Source organism: Pongo pygmaeus, chromosome 10 (assembly GCF_028885625.2).
Source record: "Pongo pygmaeus isolate AG05252 chromosome 10, NHGRI_mPonPyg2-v2.0_pri, whole genome shotgun sequence".
NCBI classification, from domain to species: Eukaryota; Metazoa; Chordata; class Mammalia; order Primates; family Hominidae; genus Pongo; species Pongo pygmaeus.
Window position 1 is genome coordinate 44779008 of NC_072383.2, and position 20893 is coordinate 44799900.

The 20893-nt window shown below is 44.1% G+C and overlaps 1 protein-coding gene across 10 annotated transcripts in view; it reads left to right on the forward strand.

Moving 5' to 3' along the window:
- Positions 1–20315, forward strand: part of PCED1B (PC-esterase domain containing 1B) — a 154299-nt gene extending 133984 nt beyond the window's left edge. For 6 of the 10 annotated variants that reach the window (XM_054443806.2, XM_054443808.2, XM_063672697.1 and 3 more), the window contains 2 exons: positions 43–246; positions 18663–20315. In XM_054443806.2, the coding sequence (XP_054299781.1) occupies positions 18720–20018 (1299 nt within the window). In that variant the 5' untranslated portion in view covers positions 43–246; positions 18663–18719 and the 3' untranslated portion in view covers positions 20019–20315. Of the gene's footprint in view, positions 1–42; positions 247–6719; positions 7254–7390; positions 7475–7501; positions 7618–18662 lie in introns of those variants that run through there. The other 4 variants (XM_054443811.2, XM_054443805.2, XM_063672701.1 and 1 more) reach the window with 4 other exon arrangements.
- The last annotated feature ends 578 nt before the right edge of the window (positions 20316–20893 follow it).

A 20893-nucleotide genomic window follows, 5' to 3' on the forward strand; every position in this document is an offset into this window, starting at 1 on the left:
TAAAGCAAGAAACTAAATGCTGACTTGTGTCGTTTGCCCCAGATGCCACCGGAAATGTCATCTTCTCCCCAGACGCTGGCTTGCAAGCACAGCAGCACCCAGAGGCTAACCTATTTCCCCTATAGCCCAAGCTCTGAGATCTCCCATCTGGTCACAATGATCTACAGGAGAGGAAGAAAGCTATCTAGTGATGAGATCTAGAATCAACTGAGAGAGATGCTTAAAAATCACCAGTTACTTTAATGAGTAAGTACTTTTCAGTTTTTCCATTTTATTTGAAACATTAAGTTGGCATTTCTGACCAGCCTTTCTTGAGACCGTCATTTTTTGGGCACTTACTGTAGAGAGGAATCAGCACCCTAGCCTCCTTCAGCCCACCCCATGTAACACTAAAGAGACAACTGGTGCTTGGCAATAACAAAAATATTAGTGATTGATAAACTTGTAAATTTATTAAAATGGACAGTGGAAGGAAACAGCCAATTTAGTTGTGAACTGGAGAAGGGACGTGAGGCATCTGTTGTCTGCAATCTTGTATGTTGTGGTTGACCACAAAGGCTTGGCATCAGGTTTTACTTCCAGCACTGCTTCTTATAAAATGGATGACCTTGGGCAGATTACTCAATCTTTTAGCCTTAATTTTCAAATGTATAAAATGGAGAAAATTAGAATATGTAGTCCAGGTGCGGTGGCCCATACCTGTAATCCAAGCACTTTGGAAGGCTGAGGCAGGTGGATTATCTGAGTCTAAGTTCAAGACCAGCCTGGACAACATGGTGAAACCCTGTCTCTAAAAAAAACTATAAAAATTAGCAAGGCATTGTGGCACAGGCCTGTAGTCCCAGCTACTAGGGAGGCTGAAGTGGGAGGATTGATTCAGCCTGCAGAGTTGCTGCAGTGAGCCATGATTTCGCCACTGAATTCCAACTTGGGCAACAGAGCGAGACAAGAAAGAAAGAGAGAGAGAGAGAGACAGAGAAAGAAGGAAAGAGAAAGAAAGAGAGAGAGAGAGAGAAAGAGAGAAAGAAAGAAAGAAAGAAAGAAAGAAAGAAAGAAAGAAAGAAAGAAAGAAAGAGAGAAAGAAAGAAAGAAAAGAAAGAAAGAAAGAAGGAAAGAAAGAAAGAAAGAAAAAGAAAGAAAGAAAGAAAGAAAGAAAGGAAGGAAGGAAGAAAGAATTTCTTAGGTTGTTTTTGTTTTTTTGTGACGGAGTCTTACTCTGTTGCTCAGGCTGGAGTGCAGTGGTGTTATCTCTGCTCACCGCAACCTCTGCCTCCCAAGTTCAAGCGATTCTTGTGCCTCAGCCTCCCAAGTAGCTGGGATTAGAGGCACGCGACACCAGGCCCAGCTAATTTTTATATTTTTAGTAGAGACAGGGTTTCACCATGTTGGCCAGGCTGGTCTTGAACTCCAGACCTCAGGTGATCCGACCGTCTTGGCCTCCCACAGTGTTGGGATTACAGGCATGAGCTACTGCGGCCTTCTTAGAGTTCTTAAGAAGAATAAAGAGATAAACTGGTAAAACATGTAAATACTTTTTGGAGGGTATACTAAATAATGCCACTAAATAATTAATGTTGCTAAATAAGTTAAATGCTTCATTTAACTGGAAATCTCCCTTAACCATTAAGCCCACTTTCCAGATATGCTAAGGTGGCTCAGAATAACAATAGCAGTGAACATCTGTAGAGTTTACACAGCATTTCATTTGATTTCCACAATTAACTCTAAGGTAGGCAGTGCAGAGCTGTTGACTTATTTTTGGAGCTGGAGGAGAAGATAGAAGCGGCAGCTCGGCTGGACACGGCAGCAGGGAGAAAAAGCCCTAGGTCCGTTGTTGGCACTGAAGTGGGGAAAACCATGGCCTGGGGAAAGGCCTAATGTGAGAAGTTAGTCGGTGTGCATAGGAAATAGGACATTCATTTCACCAGCACAGATTCTTGTTCCTCAGCTTCCTTAGTCCCTGGACCTTGCTTGTCCTTTCTTCCGCTCCATGCCGTAGAGCTTGAAACTGGCAAGGCCTCAGTTGCACTGCCAACAGGCAAAGCAGTGGGAACTCAAGTTTCCAGAATCCTCTACAACATAGTGTGAGTAAAAGCCAAGGCAAAGACAGTGTCTTGCTCTGTCATCCAGGCTGGAGTGCAGTGGTGCCATCACAACTCACTGCAGCCACAAACTTCTGGGCGCAAGGTATCCCTCCACCTCAGCCTCCTCCTGAGTAGCTGGAACTACAGACATGCGCCACCACATCCTGATCATTTTTAAATTATTTTATTTTATTTTATTTTACTTTATTTTACTTTTTAGAGACAGAGATGTAGCTTTGTTGCCCAGGCTGGGCTTGAACTCCTGGTCTCAAGCAATCCTCCCTCCCTGGCCTCCCAAAGTGTTGGGATTTCAGGTGAGCCACTCTACCTGGCTGAGACTTGCTCTCATTTTTAAATTCAAAAAATGTTTTCCATAGGTCGGCCGCCTGTGGAAAAAGGTGGCTCAGGCCTGTAATCCCAGCACTTTGGGAGGCCTAGATGGGTGGATCACCTGAGGTCAGGAGTTCGAGACCAGCCTGGCCAACACGGTGAAACTCCATCTCTACTAAAAATAGAACAATTATCTGGGCATGGTGGCAAATGCCTGTGATCCCAGCTATTCCGGAGACTGAGGCAGGAGAAGCACTTTAGCCCATGAAACGGGATGTAGTGAGCCCAGATTGCACCACTGCACTCTAGCCTGGGCAACAGAGTGAGACTCTATCTCAAAAAAACAAAAATAAAAAAGTTTCTTTTTCCATAGAAACACTATTACACATAGAATGTAAATACTACAAAAATGGTAACAATAATGATAGCAACAATAATAAAATAATGTCCATTTTTAAAACTCTTTTGTGTAATCCCTTCAGAGGAGCATAGGTGCTATTTCCCCCATTTAAGAAGTAAAAAACTAAGTAGCACAAAGATAAAGTAAGCATTAAAGGTGGAAGAAATCCAGGGCTGCTGGCTCAACCCTGGGTTCCTGTTACTGAGTAAATGGACTTTTGTACCTAATCCTGGAGCAGAATTGTCACAATCCAACCTGTTCATCAGTTGAAAGCACTCGTCATTATTAGCTCTCCAATCGCCCTTGTTTTTTATCCATGGGAACTTTTAATTCAGCCACTGGTTGGAATCCAGAGTAGTCAGCATAAGCCTAAACATTTGAAACACAAATATAGCTGTAGTGCAGCACTGGGTTTTCCATCGGCTTTTAAGAAGACTAGCTAACAGAGTGATGAAAATCGAACTAAGTTATTTCACACCTGCTTTGTTTTCTCATGGAAAAATTTAAAGCTGTGCACAAAATATTGTTTTGTTTTTCAACAGAGAATAACAAGGAAAGCTACATGCAAATATTTCTTTCTAGATGATTCTTTTTCCCTTAATTTAAACAAGTGTTTATAGCTGAGATTAAAAGCTCAGGCTTTGGAGCCATACTTCTTCCTAAAGAAACAAAAGGAAACCTTAGGCTTATCTAATTATTCAGAAGATTCACTGTCATTAATGGGTGTGGTGGCGTGAGCCTAAAGTCCCAACTACCCAGGAGGCTGAGGAGGGAGGATTGATTGAGCCTGGGAGGTTGAAGCTGCAGTGAGCTGTGATCATGCCACTGTACTCCCGGGTGACCAAGGGAGACACACACACACAAAAAAAAAGAAGAAGAAGATACATTGTCAAAAGAATAGTTCTGCCATTTACTAGCTGGGCAACCTTAGGCAATTTATTTATTTATTTTTAATTTATTTTTTGAGACAGAGTCTCATTCTATTGTCCAAGCTGGAGTGCAGTGGCGCGATCTTGGCTCACTGCAATCTCTGCCTCCCGGGTTCAAGCAATTCTCTTGCCTCGGCCTCCTGAGTAGCTGGGATTACAGGTGTGTGCCACGACACTGGGCTAATTTTTGTATTTTCAGTAGAGACTGGGTTTCACCATGTTGGTCAGGCTGGTCTCAAACTCCTGACCTCAGGTGATCCACCCACCTCGGCCTCCCAAAGTGCTGGGATTACAGGCATGAGCCACCATGCCCAGCCAACCTTAGGCAATTTATATAACTTCTCCATGCCTCAGTTTACTCATCTATAAAATGGAGATAATACTTCCTCCCTCACTGGGTTGTGAGAATGGAGTAGGCCTGGCACAAAGTGAGTGCTCAGTGAGTGCCAATGATTATTAGGCACAGGCACTGGGCCCTGAGGGGTACAAGGATGGGTGAGACCCACTTCTGCCATCCAGAACTAGCATAGAGTGGGATAGAATGGCACATGGGCAGTTAATTATAGAACAGAACAGAACCAAAGGTTAAGTAGAGGCATCCGTCAGAGGAAGGAGAGATTTTTCTATCTGGGAGGGTAGGGAAGGCTCTCTGACAAAATTGTCTGTTAATGTGAGTCTTAATGAAGGAGCGGAATTTCAGTAAGAGGAAAGGGTTGGGGAACATTCAAAGGTGAGTCATAGAGACAAACATAAAGACATGAGAAAAAGCCCTCTGGGCTTACACAAACCCTGTGGTTCCCTGCAGGCTTTCAGAAGATCCCAAGAAGAAAGGATCATATCCCAAGACATAAAAAGTTTACAGAGTGCAAAATATTGGAATTATTCTAACATATTAAATGAATTTGAAATTTTAAAACCTAGATGATGAAGTTTTATGTAAGAAAACATATAAAACTAAAACTATACCATTTAAAAAATAATGTTTTAATTAAAGACAAACTTTTTAAGGACTAAGAAAAATTGGGGGAAAGTAAAATATTTAACCATAAAACCGAAAACAAATATGACATTGATCACTGTGCTCAGCTTCCCAAAATATATATTGCAACACTCCCCTCCTCCCTAAACTGTATGTTCAAAATATATATATTGCTTCCAATATTTGTTAGACATCAAAATTCTTTTTTTTTTTTTTTTTTTTTTTTTAAGAAAGGTATATCACCATGTTGCCCAGGCTGGTCTTGAATTCCTGGGCCAAGTGATCCTCCTGCCTAAGCTTCCCGGAGTGCTGGGATTACAGGTGGTGAGGCACCACGCCCTGCCAACATGAAAATTTTTAAATGATTGCCAGGATACAGATCAGCTTAAGGATTTCTTCACAATTAAAACAAAACCAGTCATCAAAAATAAAAATGACTTTATCCACACCTTTCAGAAGCAAAGTTTATTTCCACCCAATTATGTATTCCCAGACAGTGCTTCAAGAAAAATCATATAGCAGCTCTCTGAAATTGCCTGGTGAGAATGTGCTGCCATCATTCCCATTGTTGGTCAATGCAATATTTACCTTTAGGGAGACTGTTCAAAGGTCACGAGACAATTACTTGAGAAATTCAGCCACAGTTTGATGGGAAGATAAATGAGTGTCTAGAGAATTGGGAAGTGGCCAGGCGCAGTGGCTTATGGCTGTAATCTTAGCACTTTGGGAGGCCAAGGCAGGAGGTTTACTTGAAACCAGGAGTTCAAGACCAGACTGGGCCACAAAGCAAGAGCCTGTCTCCACAAAAAATTTAAAAAAATTAGCCAGGCATGCGATGCACACTTGTGGTCCCAACTACTTGGCAGGCTGAGGCAGAAGGATCGCTTGAATCTGAGAGATAAAGGCTGCAGTGAGCCGTGATCGCAACATGGCACTCCAGCCTGGGTGACAGAGTGAGACTCTGTCTCTTAAAAAAAATTAAAAAAAAAAAAAAAAAAAAAAAAAGCCAGGCACGGTGGCTCACGCCTGTAATCCCAGCACTTTGGGAGGCCAAGGAGGGTGGATCACCTGAGGTCAGGAGTTCAAGACCAGCCTGACCAACATGGAGAAACCCCGTCTCTACTAAAAATACAAAAAAATTAGCCGGGCGTGGTGGCACGTGCCTGTAATTCCAGCTACTTGGGAGGCTGAGGCAGGAGAATCGCTTGAACCCAGGAGGCAGATGATGTGGTGAGCTGAGATTGCGCCATTGCGCTCCAGCCTGGGCAGCAAGAGCAAAACTCCGTTTCAAAACAAAAAAAAAAAAGAGAGAGAGAATTAGGAAGTGAAAGGGGCTTGCATAGACTGCTTTTCCTACCTCCTACCCCCCAACCCCAGATAACTTTATTCTCTCTACCTGAATATGTCTGGAACTCAGGAGACAGGTCTGGGTTAGAAACAAAGATAATAGCTGCATTCACTGAGCACTTAAAAATGTGGCGGTGTCATGCTAATAACTTTACATGTGTTCATTTAACCCTCACTTGTTAGGAAAACTGCAGTAATATTGTTCCCATTTTATTGATGAGGTTTCTTCAGGGAAGAGGGGTTGCTTAACAGGCCCAGGGACTCAAGGGCTAGTAAGCAGTGGAGCAGGATCTAAACCCAGGGGGCCAACCCCAGAGCCCCTCCCTCTCAGCCAATGTGCTTTATTGCCCCAATTCTCAGTCATCTGCATACAAATGGGAATTGATAAGAGGATGGTCCGTTGTAACCATCCAAACCAGGACTCTTAAGGGTTTGGGGTGCTACTAATCATTCTGGGGAAACAGGCAGAAACCAGAACTGTTTGGGGCAAATAGGGTCATAGGGTTACCTCATTTCCTGACACTCTGAAAATGGGTGGACACACGAGGATAAGAATGTTGAAGAAGAGAAGAAAGGAGCCCTTCAGTGGGCCTTGAGAAAGACCTGGAAGGGAGGGAGAAATAAGAAAAAGAGAGAGAGAGAAAGACCAACATTTGGGGAACTGCCAGAGAAAGAGACACCCTCAAAAGATACTAGGGAAAGACAGGATAGAAGGGTGTCACAAATACGTGGACTTGAGGGCTGGGTTTCTCAGAGGGAGCAGTCAGTAGCGCCGCTACCCCTCATACTGTAAGAACCAAAAAGTGGCCACTGAAAGGAGCAACAAGGAAATCATCGGTGATTTACTAACAAACATTCCTTTGCTTTGATGCAGTCAGAGCCAAATTAAAGTAAACGGAGGAGTGAGTGGGAGGTGGGGCCCAGACCCAGACCCAGTCAGTGCAAGCAAGTTTTTTTTTTAAATGTGGCCTTGGAGCGGAGGCAAAAGATAGGACTGTCCTGGAGGTGGAGTCAAAGATGTTTCCTTTCTTTTTCAAAGCAAGAAACTAGAATGTGTTTAATGCTAAAAAGAAGGATCCAGGCCAAAGAGGGTAAAGAAAATGCAGAATGCAAATTATCCCCTCACTGGGGGATATCCGGGAGCGAAGTCCCTGAGCTGCTGAGGAAGCTTTACGCCTAACGAGGTACCTCTCAGCCGTTGCAGGAGGGTGGGAAGCAGGATGAGGATTTGAAGGTTTGAAGAGAGAGTTCAAACAGGGTTCTGTCTGCAGGCCTGTGTTTTCTCTGGAATCATTGTGGGAGGGCTTGCTGAGCCAAAGGATTAGAGGGGCCTACTGTCTGGCAGGCCTTGTATTAGGTCCTTGATGTACGAGATCTCTTTTCATTTTCACTATTATTTGACGAGGTAGGTAATATTATTCCCTTTTTACAGAAGAGGAAACTGATTCAGAACTGTGGGCAACCAGCCCAAGAGCACGCAGCTGTCCAGGGGCAGAGTCCACGTCTGGCTTCTTTGTCTGGAATTGAAAGCCAGATCACCACCTTCTGGTATCTTTCATTTGTGTTAAAGGGGTAATAGGTAGGAAGTTAGCAAATATACTTTGAATAATGACGCAAGACCATCATGTAGAGGTTTACTATAGACTGTACATGATTGAAATCATACTTTTGTGTTTATGAAATGCTTTGATTATTTATTTTAGGGAATATTTACAAAAGGCTGTAAAACAAAAGTTTAAAAAAGTGAGATCACTGGAATTAATGGTCCATAGTTTTATCTTTGGTTTTTATAGAAGTTACCTGCATTTCAGTTATTAAGAACCTCCACTTCATTCATAAAAATGCTTTCTGTATTTCTTTCTGTAATTCATAGGCATTGTTTATATTAGACTTATTATGGGAAAATATGCTGCTTTAAGAATTTTTAAACTTGGTAATTTTCAGACTCAAAGTGTTTGAGATTCTTCTGTTGATAGTTTATTTAAAAAGAATTACAAATTTCAGATTGTGGCCTGGTAGGGATGATACAAATACAAACTGAATATACCCACAGTGATTCCTGCCTCCACAAAGTAAACCTGTGATTACATGGAGCCCAGTTTGAAGATCTTTATTCTAGTTTCCGTTTTTCACTTATCTCGCATGATTTTAGATGTGTTTAAGGACTACCTGGATAACCAACTTAGAAATACAGGCCATATGGCCTGGTTTCATGATGCAGGGGTTCACAGGGGAATCATGGTCATTGTTGAGGGATGCGAGCCAAATGTGCAGTAACAGTTGTCATAGCCGTAGATAGACACAGGGGCTCTCTAAATTTTTACGGAATTAATTAATGGACTGCAAATCTGAGACCTACGTAGGAAGTGAGGTCAATGTAGTTAGGGGATTCGAATCAGTTAACAGCCTTTCCAGTGGTTACTTGGCAATTATTTTTCTTTTTTTCTTTTTTTGCTTTTTTTGACACAGAGTCTCACGCTGTTGCCCAGGCTGGAGTACAGTGACACAATCTTGGCTCACTGCAACCTCCACCTCCCAGGTTCAAACGATTCTCCTGCCTCAGCCTCCCAAGTAGCGGGGATTACAGGCACATGCCACCACGCCCAGCTAATTTTTGTATTTTGGGTATAGACGGGGTTTCGCCATGTTGGTCACGTTGGTCTCGAACTCCTGATCTCAAGTGATCCACCCGTCTTGGCCTACCAAAGTGCTGGGATTACAGAATTGAGCCACTGCACCCAGCCTGGCAATTATTTTTCTATTGCATTATTTACCACAGCATAGCATCTCTCAGTACTTTTCTGTATTTTTTATTTGATCCTAAAGCCACTTTTAAAAATAGGCCTGCATTTCTTCTTCCACTTTGGTGTTGTATAGGTCATTGGATGTTAACTGACTTGCCTCAAATCAAAATATGAGTCTCTAGAGAATCCCCAGTCCACAAGTCATTAAGTTTTCCCAAAGAAAAGTTCGAATTGTTTGCTTTTCTTTTTTCTTTCAAAACTGTATATGGTATGTAATTTAATTTTTGGCAAGTTTAAATTCACTTAGAAAACTAAGCAAATGCTAAGACATAGATAAATTATACAGGTGAGCTCATTAAAAATAATTCCTTATCTGTACCATCCATTCCACTAAAATTTAAGAGAATCTTGGAAAGTTCAAACTATTGGTTAGATCCCCCAAAATGCGGTTATAAGGAAATGAACCATTTATATTCCCAGTACGATATTGTATTAAGATAGTCATATGCAAGAAACTTATAAATTAGTTACAGGTACTTCCCACAATGAATCAAAACATCCTAATTGTTAGTGACTATCTCTGTGATTTAAAACTTCTCTGCAGGATCTCTAAAGCAACTGGCTTATTTCAGTGTACCTCTTCTTGTAACTAAAGATCAATAAGAAAAGAAAAAATCAACATAATTACTACAAAACATTAATGAAAGATAAATGCTATGTGTTTGGTTTGTGATCATTGTAAAGCAATAGTCAATGAGTTGTAATTCATACCTTATGAAGCTATTAAAAAATTAATTATGCCCAAACAGGGAAATATAAACAAGATGCTGGAAAGTAATTTATTGTGGCAGTAGACATTATTAATGCATATATCTGTGACAGCTTTAGCCTAAGCCCAAAATTTACTTTGAAAACAGAAAAAAAATGGAACTACTTATAACTATGATTTTTAAAATTATCACGAAACTTTAAAAAAATTCTGTTTTAATTCGAAGTTGGAATCAGGTTGCAATGATTGTTCATAAACCTCCCTCCTCTGGCTTGACTCTTCCAACAGTCTCAGGTACTTCATTTACATACATCCATTTTAGCAGCCAGCTCTTTAACTGCCCATTTTCTTACCCCTCCTCTTGAGAGAAGAGATTGCCTCTCTTTTTGAGACGGAGTGAGTCTCGCTCTGCCGCCCAGCCTGGAGTGCATTGGTGCAATCTCCGCTCACTACAACCTCCGCCTCCCGGGTTCAAGCAATTCTCCTGCCTCAGCCTCCTGAGTAGCTGGGATCACAGGCGCACGCCACCACACCCGGCTAATTTTTTATATTTTTGGTAGACGCGGGGTTTCAACATGTTGGCCAGGCTGGTCTTGAACTCCTGATCTCAAGTTATCCGCCCGCCTTGGCCTCCTAAAGTGCTGGGATTACAGGCATGAGCCACCGCACCTGGCCGAAATTGCCTTTTCATACCTAGTCCTTGCACCCAGTGCACTATTTGGCTCTCCATGATCTTTATTAAGTTAATGAGTGAATCTATAAAATAGCTACCAAAATGAATAAGTGTACTTATCAAATCTGCAGTGAAGAAAGATGCCTAGGCTAAAATGATCTCTGATCTGGCCATTTTCGAATCCTTTTTTTGTTTTATTTTTTATAAATAAAAAGAGCTCTGAAAATGGATGCTATCAACCTTTTTTTTAAAATCAGAGAAGGTTTATGTCTCCAAATTATTTTTTTCTATTCACTCCCCTAAAAGAGTCATTTTGGTTTTGTTAAGTTTTATTTTTAATGCTTGGTCTCTTAGCTTAGGATTCTTTCCCAAAATGATAGTCTTGAGGGTGTCAGATTTCATTAATCCTGTTACAGTTACAGTGCTCCTTTTTATCAAGAACTTCATTTCCATTTCAGATTTTTCTGTTTGTTTGTTTGTTTTGTTTTGTTTTTGTTTTTGTTTTTGAGGCAGAGTCTCACTCTGTCACCCAGTCTGGAGTGCAGCAGCAAGATGGCAAGATCTCAGCTCACTGCAATCTCCGCCTCCCAGGTTCAAGCGATTCTCCTTCCTCAGTCTCACGAGTGGCTGGGATTACAGGCACCTGCCATGATGCCCACCTAATTTTTGTAGTCTTGTAGAGAGGGGGGCTTTCAGCATGTTGGCCAGGTTGGTCTTGAACTCCTGACCCCAGGTGATCCACCCACCTCGGCCTCCCAAAGTGCTGGGCTTACAGGCGAGAGCCATCGCGCCCGGCCCCATTTCGGGTTCTAACTGGAATACTTCTTCCCAATCATTTTCCCCTCTCTTTCCTTCTCACAGTCATAGCTGCATGTTCCATTAGAGAAGAATAATAAGGCCAGGCACAGTGGTTCACGCCTGTAATCCCAGCACTTTGGGAGGGCGAGGCGAGTGGATCACTTGAGACGAGGAGTTCGAGACCAGCCTGGCCAGCATGGTGAAACCCCGTCTCTACTAAAAATACAAAAATTAGCCAGGCATGGTGGCAAGTGCCTGTAATTGCAGGTATCTGGAGGCCAAGGCACGAGAATTGCTTGAACCCCAGAGGCAAAAGTTTCAGTGAGCTGAGATCTCGCCACTGCACTCCAGCCTGGGTGACAGAACAAGACTGTGACTCAAAAATAAAAAGAAGAAGACATTCTTAGGTAAACATTTTTGTCAGATATTGGCCTTGAGCTCTTGGAGCAACATTTGGGTGGGTTAAGTGAACTTGTTAGGATATAGGACCTCCAGAAGTCCTCAGACACTGTGAGGTCGTCAGTCTGCAGAACTGTGTTTTGGTTCTTCTTTGTTTTTTCTTTTTTTTTTTTTTTTTTTTTTTTGAGACAAAGTTACACTCTGTTGTCCAGGCTGGAGTTCAGTGGTGCTATCTCAGCTTGCTGCAACCTCCTCCTTTCTGGACTCAAGCAATTCTCGTGCCTCAGCCTCCTGAGTAGCTGGGATTACAGGCGTGTGCCACTATACCCAGCTAATTTTTAGTATTTCTTGTAGAGACAGGGTTTCACCAAGTTGCCCAGGCTGGTCCTGACCTCAGGTGATCTGCCTTTCTTGGCCTCCCAAAGTGTTGAGATTACAGTCATGAGCCACCGTGCCCTGCCTGGATACTTCTGAATTCAAGGTCTTTATGTGTTTTTATGTCTCCTGCTTGAGATTAGAATATGGGATTATACTCATTCACCACCCATCCCCTCCCTTCATGAGCACCTCTCCTGGGCAGAGGAGAGGATTGCCTGACTGTGAATAAGAAAAAGATAAGAGAAGATCCTTCTTCTATTAGAGATAGACTTTGGACTAAATCTTAGCTCTATCACATCAATATCTTTCCCTATAAAATGGGAATAAGAGTTATCTCATAAAGGGCCAGGTGCAGTGGCTCACGCTTGTAATCCCAAGCACTTTGGGAGGCCAAGGTGGGCAGATCATCTGAGGTCAGGAGTTCAAGACCAGCCTGGCCAAAATGGTGAAACCCCGTCTCTACTAAAAAACTACAAAAATTAGCCAGGCATGGTGATGCATGCCTGTAATCCCAGCTACTCAGGAGGCTGAGGCAGGAGAATCGCTTGAACCTGGGAGGCAGACGTTGCAGTGAGCCGAGATTGCGCCACTGCACTCCAGCCTGGGCAACCAGAGTGAAACTCTGTCTCAAAAAAAAAAAGTTACCTCATGAAGAGGTAATGTTGGTAAAGCACCTGGGATCTAGTAGCTGTTCAATAAACATTAATTTTGTTTTAACCAAAATATTTCACTTGCATCATCTAATTTGATCTTCATAGAACCCTGACAAACAAGCAGAACAAATATTGTAATCTCTTCTTTATTGATGATTAACCGGGTATTTTGAAACTTCTTAAGTATGGGTTGAACATCCTTTATCTAAAATGCTTGGAATAAAAAGTGTTTCAGGCCGGGCGCAGTGGCTTACACCTATCATCCCAGCAATGTGGGAGGCTGAGGAGGGTGGATCACCTGATGTCAGGAGTTCGAAACCAGCTGGCCAACATGGTGAAACCCCATCTCTACTAAAAATATAAAAAATTAGCTGGGCATGGTGGTGCACATCTGTAGTCCCAGCTACTTGGGAGGCTAAGACAGGAGAATCGCTTGAACCCAAGAGGCAGAGTTTGCAGTGAGCTGAGATTGCACCACTGTACTTCAGCCTGGGCACCAAGAGCGAAACTGCTTCTCAAAAAATAAAAAATAAAAAAATAAGAAAAGAAAACAAAAGTGTTTCGGATTTCAGATTTTTGGGTGATTTCAGAATATTTGCATGTACATGGGGATGCCCATACATAGGCTGGGATTGGGCCGAAGTGGAAACACAAAATTCATTTATGTTTCATATACAGCATATACACATAGCCTGAAGGTAATTTTATACGATACTTTAAATTTTGTGTATGAAACAAAGTTTGTGTGCATTGAACCATCAGAAAGCAAAGGTGTCACAATCTTAACCACTCATGTGGACTGTGGTTGTTTGACATCACCATCATTTCTGACTCAGCTTATATGTTCAGAGGCAACCAACAAGTAATCATTTTCTTTTTTTTTTTTTGAGATGGAGTCTCCCTCTGTCGCCCAGGCTGGAGTGCAGTGGCGCGATCTCGGGTTCCCGCCATTCTCCTGCCTCAGCCTCCCCAGTAGCTGGGACTACAGGCGCCCGCCACCACGCCCGGCTAATTTTTTTTGTTGTTGTTCTTTTAGTAGAGACGGGGTTTCACTGTGTTAGCCAGGATGGTCTCAATCTCCTGACCTCGTGATCTGCCCGCCTTAGCCTCCCAAAGTGCTGGGATTACAGGCGTGAGCCACTGCACCCAGCAAGTAATCATTTTCTTTTTTTTTTTTTTTTTTTTTTTGAGACGGAGTCTCGCTCTGTCCCCAGGCTGGAGTGCAGTGGCAGGATCTCGGCTCACTGCAAGTTCCGCCTCCCGGGTTTACACCATTCTCCTCCCAAAGCCTCCCGAGTAGCTGGGACTACAGGCCCCTGCCACCACGCCCTGCTAATTTTTTCTACTTTTAGTAGAGACGGGGTTTCACCATGTTAGCCAGGATGGTCTCCGTCTCCTGACCTCGTGATCTGCCCGCCTCAGCTTCCCAAAGTGCTGGGATTACAGGCATGAGCCACTGCGCCCAGCCAAAGTAATCATTTTCTTACACTTATTCACACGTAAGTACTTAATAGTAGAAAATATGACACACTTTTCCCTTTTTTTTGAGACACAGCCTCACTCTGTCGCCCAGGCTGGAGTGCAGTGATGCGATCTCAGCTCACAGCAACCTCCGCCTCCCAGGTTCAGGGGATCTCCTGCCTCAGCCTCCGAGTAGCTGGGATTACAGGCATGTGCCACCATGCCTGGCTAATTTTTGTATTTTTCATAGAGACAGGATTTCACCATGTTGGCCAGGCTGGTCTTGAACTCCTGGTCTCAAGTGATCCACCTGCCTCGGCCTCTCAAAGTGCTGTGATTACAGTCGTGAGCCTCCTCGCCTGACCAACATACCATTAATATAGTGAAAAAGTAATGTGTTCAGTGTAACTTGGAGCATCATGTTGGCTCTCAAAAAGTTTTGGGTTTGGGAGAATTTTGGCATTTTGAATTAGGGATGCTCAACTTTTAATAATAATAACTAACTTATCAGCACTTCCTACTTGTTAGGCATTATTATAAACAGTTTACATTTAATCCTCACATCAGATATATGAAGTGTACTAATAGGTCCATTTTACAGATCTGGAAAATTAAGGCATAGGAAGACTAAATAACTTGCCCAAGTTCAAAATACTAGCAAATAGAAGAGTTAGGATTCAAACCCAGGTAGTATGATTCCAAATGCAATGCTCTTTGCTAATACTCTGTAGAGGGGGCTATGCATAGCCTCTGCCCATCTTAGTTCTTAAGTGGGATCTTCGGGTGGGCTTGGAACCAAATTAATGCAAGACAGATTAACTGAAGAAAAGTGTGTATGTTTTATTATTTTTTTACATGTACATGGGGACTCTCATAAGACAGTGAAGACCCCAAGAAATGGCCAAAGCAGAAAGCTTTTATACCTTTTAGACAAAGAACTACACATTTTGTGAAGAAATGACAGGACAAAGGGGTATAAGCTGGGGGTAGTAAATTCCAGGGGAGTCGCTAGGAGATAAATGGAGAGGGGTGTAAAGCTAGAGGAGGATAAGGGTTTTTTCAGTAAGTTTATTTATACAGCTTCATTGCAGCATCACTTCTTAAGTCACTGGAAACAAGGGTTATCTTCTCGTGTTGGTGCAGAGAAGGCCGCTTTTTCACAGGAATTTTTATGGCTTGATAAGAAAGGGCAGATCTGGAGGCCCTTTCTGCCACCGCTGCTTCTCAAGCATCTTCGCTCAAAAATATTTGTATCAGAGAGGCATATTTTGGGGTGACATACCCTAGTTTCCTTCAACTCTTAAGTGCCTCCATTTCCGACAGTTTTTAAGTAGTGGACTTGAACTTATATCTTTCCACCTCTAGGGCACTTCACTCCCAGAGAAAGAATGCATTAGAGCATTCCATAAGTAACACTGTAGCAGAGACAGCACTAAATTATCAGATCTGTCAGCTTCTGGGACAGAACTGTATTAACAGGGGAAGGTGTATTAGGGCACAAATTATGGCCAGAGTGCTGGCCCAGAGAAGGCACATCGAGCTGGGGCGGCATGGGAGCCCTGAAAACAATAGGAAAGCGTTTCTGTCTTCACATTTTGCACTTTGGAGACTTGAGTCTAGAGTGGGAAGGAATACTGTTCCCAAAGACCCCTAGACTTTCACAGTTCATTGCCCTTACCACTTTCTACACGATAGTACAATTATCAACTGGTATTTCTGATCTGCTTTTAGAGCGCAAGACTATATTTTACTTATCTTTATACTCCCTATGTGGAGCATATAGTAGGCACTTATTAAGTGTGAGTTGGAGGAATAAATGAATCTAAGCAAATGAACATGCTTGAGTCCCAAAGGGATTTGAAGTTTGCTTCAGTTTTGTTTTGTTTTTCTTTGTTTGTTTCTATTTTGGAGATGAAGGTCTTGCTATGTTGCCAGGCTGGTTTCAAACTCCTGGTCTCAAGCAATCCTCCTGCCTCAGTCTCCCAAAGTGCTGGGATTACAAACATAAGCCACTGCACCCAGCCAAAACTTTTATTCTGATAGCAAAAATATTTAATGAAGATTCTTTGTGGGGAAGATGTCAATATTTTCAACTGTTCTCTTATGAAACTTAATATTCTACCTGTTTTAATATTTTCATTTTTGTATTTGTACCCATTTAAAACTACAAATAGGATATATAGCTTTTAAAACTTGAATGTGTAATTTAATAATAGCTATCCACCCACACCTATTAGAATGTTTCTACATCTATTAAAATGTTTACTAATGCATAAAATTTTACAAATTTCAAGCCGCACCTGATTTTCAAGGCTTTTGTGTCAGTAGATGAAGTGGATGCCATGTTCCTCCCATTTGCAATCTGTTAGCAGTATTTTAGTGTTTCTACTATTTAGTCATCTGTGGATATGTGGAAAGAGTATAAAGAGTAAATGGCAGCTTGAAATAATCTGAAGTTTTGAAGATGAGTTTCACAGCTTTTAACATTGCATCCAATGTGTTGGAGAGAAAAAACTTTTTCTCTACTCTTTTAGCATCAGTACCTGGGGGCGTATAGATTAAACTAACAAAAGACAGATTAACAGGAGAAAAGGCACATAATTTTATTTATTTATGTTGTGTGTGTGTTGCCAAGATACAGACCTAGAAATTTTACTTATTTACTTATTTATTTAGAGATAGGGTCTCACTTTGTGGCCCAGGCGGGAGTGAAGTAGCTGGAACACTGCTTACTGCAGCCTCAACCTCCTGAGCCCAAGCCATCCTCCCGCCTCAGCCATGCGCCACCATGCCCGGTTAATTTTTGTATAAAGATGGGGTTTCGCCATGTTGCCCAGGCTGGTCTCGAACTCCTGAGCTCAAGTGATCCCTTCCACCTTGGCCTTCCAAAGTGCTGGGTTTGCAGGCGTGAGCTGCCGCGCCCACCACAATTTTTGGCACAATCTTGGCTCACTGCAAGCTCCGCCTCCCAGGCTCACGCCATTCTCCTGCCTCAGTCTGTACAGGTGCCCACCACCACTCCCGGCTAATTTTTTGTATTTTTAATAGAGACGGGGTTTCACCGTGTTAGCCAGGATGGTCTCGATCTGACCTCGTGATCCGCCCTCCTTGGTCTCCCAAAGTGCTGGGATTACAGGCGTGAGCCGCCACTATTTTTAAATTAATATTTGCAGGCAGGGAGTGCACCGGAAAACAGTGAAACTCAAGGGGCTTTGGGCTTTAAGGGATGATGAATTGTGGGGAAGTGACTGGGAAATAAATGGGGGGGAGCTCATGGAAGATAAGGGCTATTGTAGTAAGGTCTATTTATGAAAAATCATCTTGGTGTCCATTCCCTGTCCTTGGTGAAAAGGATGATAACCTGTCTGATTGATAAGAGTTGCTCTTCTTTCCCTGGTTGGGGGAAGGGTGTTTACCTTCCTGAAAGGGAAATATATGCCCTGATTCTAGGGCAGATAAGAAGAGGGCAGATAACTCTTCCTGCATCTGTCGATTTTCATTTGCTTTCTGCTCAAAATAATCCTCATGCTAAAGTGCACATTTTGGGGTGGCATATTCCGGTTCTCTTCAAATGTAAAGCAAAGAATATTACAGCTGCAATGTATTCAAATTATTTCCAGTTTTAGCTTGATTTTTCTCAGTCCTATTGATGAGAAACAGCTACTTCCTTGTAAAAGAAATCTGTTTTTAGGGGGTTTTTTTGTTTTTGTTTGTTTTCTGAGACGGAGTTTCTTGCTCAGGCTAAAGTGCAATGGCGCGATCTCGGCTCACTGGCAACCTTTGCCTCCCGGGTTCAAGCAATTCTCCTGCCTCAGCCTCCCAAGTAGCTGGGATTACAGGCATGCGCCACCACGCCCGGCTAATTTTGAATTTTTAATAGAGACGGGGTTTCTCTGTGTTAGTCAGGCTGATCTCGGACTCCCGACCTCAGGTGATCCACCCTCCTCGGCCTCCCAAAGTGCTGGGATTACAGGCGTAATCCCACTGCACGCGGCCTGTTTTTATGCTCTTGATCTAGCACAGGTACTCTTTCTTTGTGTTACCTGTTGCATTTCATTTAATTCTTTTAAAGTTATAACAAGCGACATAAGACTATAAAGAATATTTACAAAAATAAAAGGGAAGGGAAGTCAACCATAATCCTATTCTATGAAGATATGTTTTTACATATTTCCTTTCAATGTTATCTATGCATATCTCTTTTATATAGTTTAAGTGATGGGGCATTCAGTATGGGATGTAACTTATTCCACTTAACATTACATCACAAACATTCTCCATGTCCTTGCTTACTTGGGGTCCTCATTATCTAACAGTGGCATAGCGCTAACCATCTCCACTTAGGCTTCTGGGCTGCCTCCAGGCTCTTGGCTAGGCATACTGCTAGCATTCTCATCCCTAGGGAGGGTGGATCGTGCTTAGCTCCTCCCCACCAGGTGGAACCCGAGCCTCCAACAGCAGCCTCAGGCCATTCAGAGGTCAAGACCCAGGCCTAAACTGCGACTAGACAAAGGAGGCTTTTGGCTCCCTTCCTGCCCTCTCGCCAGTCTCCCAGGTCCGGGCTTGGTGGAGCCTGCTATGCGGGCACTCCAGGTCCACTCCCTCAGGGCAGAGGCCACGGCGCCATCCCCTTCCCCATGGTCTCCCTACCCGCAACCTGCACTGGGCGCTCCGCCCAGAGGTGAGTCCCTCCCAGCCGTTCTCTCCTTCTGTCCTAGCCATCTGCAGCGCCACCATGTGCAAAGGAAGGAGCTAGGCTGTGCGCCCTGGGCGTCATGATCCTTCTGCGGGCCTCCGAAGTGCGGCAGCTGCTTCACAATAAGTTCGTGGTCATCCTGGGGGACTCTGTGCATAGGGCAGTATACAAGGACCTGGTGCTTCTGCTGCAGAAGGACCGCCTGCTCACTCCCGGGCAGCTTAGAGCAAGGGGGGAGCTGAACTTCGAACAAGATGAGCTGGTGGACGGAGGCCAGCGGGGCCTCATGCACAACGGCCGTAACTACCGTGAGGTCCGCGAGTTCCGCTCCGACCACCATCTGGTGCGTTTTTACTTCCTCACCCGCGTGTACTCCGATTACCTCCGGACCATCTTGAAAGAGCTGCAGTCAGGCGAGCACGCCCCCGACCTGGTCATCATGAATTCCTGCCTCTGGGACATCTCCAGGTATGGTCCGAACTCCTGGAGAAGCTACCTGGAGAACCTGGAGAACCTGTTCCAGTGCCTGGGCCAGGTGCTGCCCGAGTCTTGCCTCCTGGTGTGGAACACGGCCATGCCTGTGGGCGAGGAAGTCACCGGGGGTTTTCTTCCGCCCAAGCTCCAGCGGCAGAAAGCCACCTTCCTGAAAAACGAAGTGGTCAAAGCCAACTTCCACAGCGCCACCGAGGCACGTAAACATAACTTCGATGTACTGGACTTGCATTTCCACTTCCGCCACGCGAGGGAGAACCTGCAGTGCGACGGGGTGCACTGGAATGGACTTGTGCACCGCTGCCTCTCCCAGCTGCTGCTGGCCCACGTGGCCGACGCCTGGGGTGTGGAACTACCCCACCGCCACCCCGTGGGCGAGTGGATCAAGAAGAAAAAACCTGGCCCGAGAGTTGAAGGGCCGCCCCAGGCCAACAGAAATCACCCGACCTTACCTCTGTCCCCACCCTTACCTTCCCCCACATACCGCCCCCTGCTTGGGTTCCCACCCCAGCGCTTGCCGCTGCTCCCGCTCCTGTCCCCACAGCCTCATCCTCCCATTCTCCATCACCAGGGAATGCCCCGGTTCCCACAGGGTCCTCCAGATGCCTGTTTTTCCTCAGACCATACTTTCCAGTCGGATCAATTCTATTGCCATTCAGATGTCCCCTCATCAGCCCATGCAGGTTTCTTCTTCGAAGACAACTTTATGGTTGGTCCTCAGCTGCCTATGCCCTTCTTCCCCACACCCGGTTATCAGCGGTCTGCCCCAGTGGTCCATAGGGGTTTTGGCAGGTATCGTCCCCGTGGCCCCTATGTGCCCTGGGGACAGCGGCCTCGACCTTCAAAGAGAAGGGCCCCAGCCAATCCAGAGCCAAGGCCTCAATAGACGGACCTAGGCCTTATTTCCTCTTTGTGAACATGGATTGGACAGATCTGACGCTTCCTTTCCATTGCTTGGCCTGAACAGACTGACCTTGTTAACTTAAGCCTGGAGTCCATGCCTGGTTTCTTTTTGTTCATTGCTGTTACCAAGAAAGCCAAGGAAGAGCAGTCTGACTCATTCTTCTTGGCTGCAGCCTCTTCCTCACTTCCTGGGGGTGACCCAGCGTTATTCCTGCCTCCCCACTCCTATTCTCTTTGCCTTTGTGTAAAAATAAAATGGAAATAAAGAAGTTGCACAGAAGTAGTTGTGGGTTTTGCATGTGTGTATATTTAATGGATGCTTCTCCATTAAACAATTAGTTCTTAATATGGTTTGTCTCAGTGTCCCCACCCAAATCTCATCTTGAATTGTAATAATCCCCATGTGTCAAGGGCGGGACCACGTGCAGGTAATTGAATCATGGGAGTGGTTTCCCCATGCTGTTCTCATGATAATGAGTGAGTCTCACAAGATCTGATGGTTGTTTTTTTGTTTGTTTGTTTGTTTTTAGACGGAGTTTTGCTCTTGTTGCTCTGGCTGGAGTGCAATGGCACGATCTCAGATCACTGCAACCTCCTCCTCCCAGGTTCAAGCGATTCCCCTGCCTCAGCCTTCCGAGTAGCTGAGATTACAGGCATGCACCACCACGCCTGGCTAATTTTGTATTTTTAGTAGAGACAAGGTTTCTCCATGTTGGTCAGGCTGGTCTCGAACTCCCGACCTCAGGTGATCATTCCATCTTGGCCTCCCAAAGTGCTGGGATTACAGGCATGAGCCACCGCGCCTGGCCGCCACTTCTCTGTTTTTAAGAATGTTAACATAACTAAGACTGTTTAAAT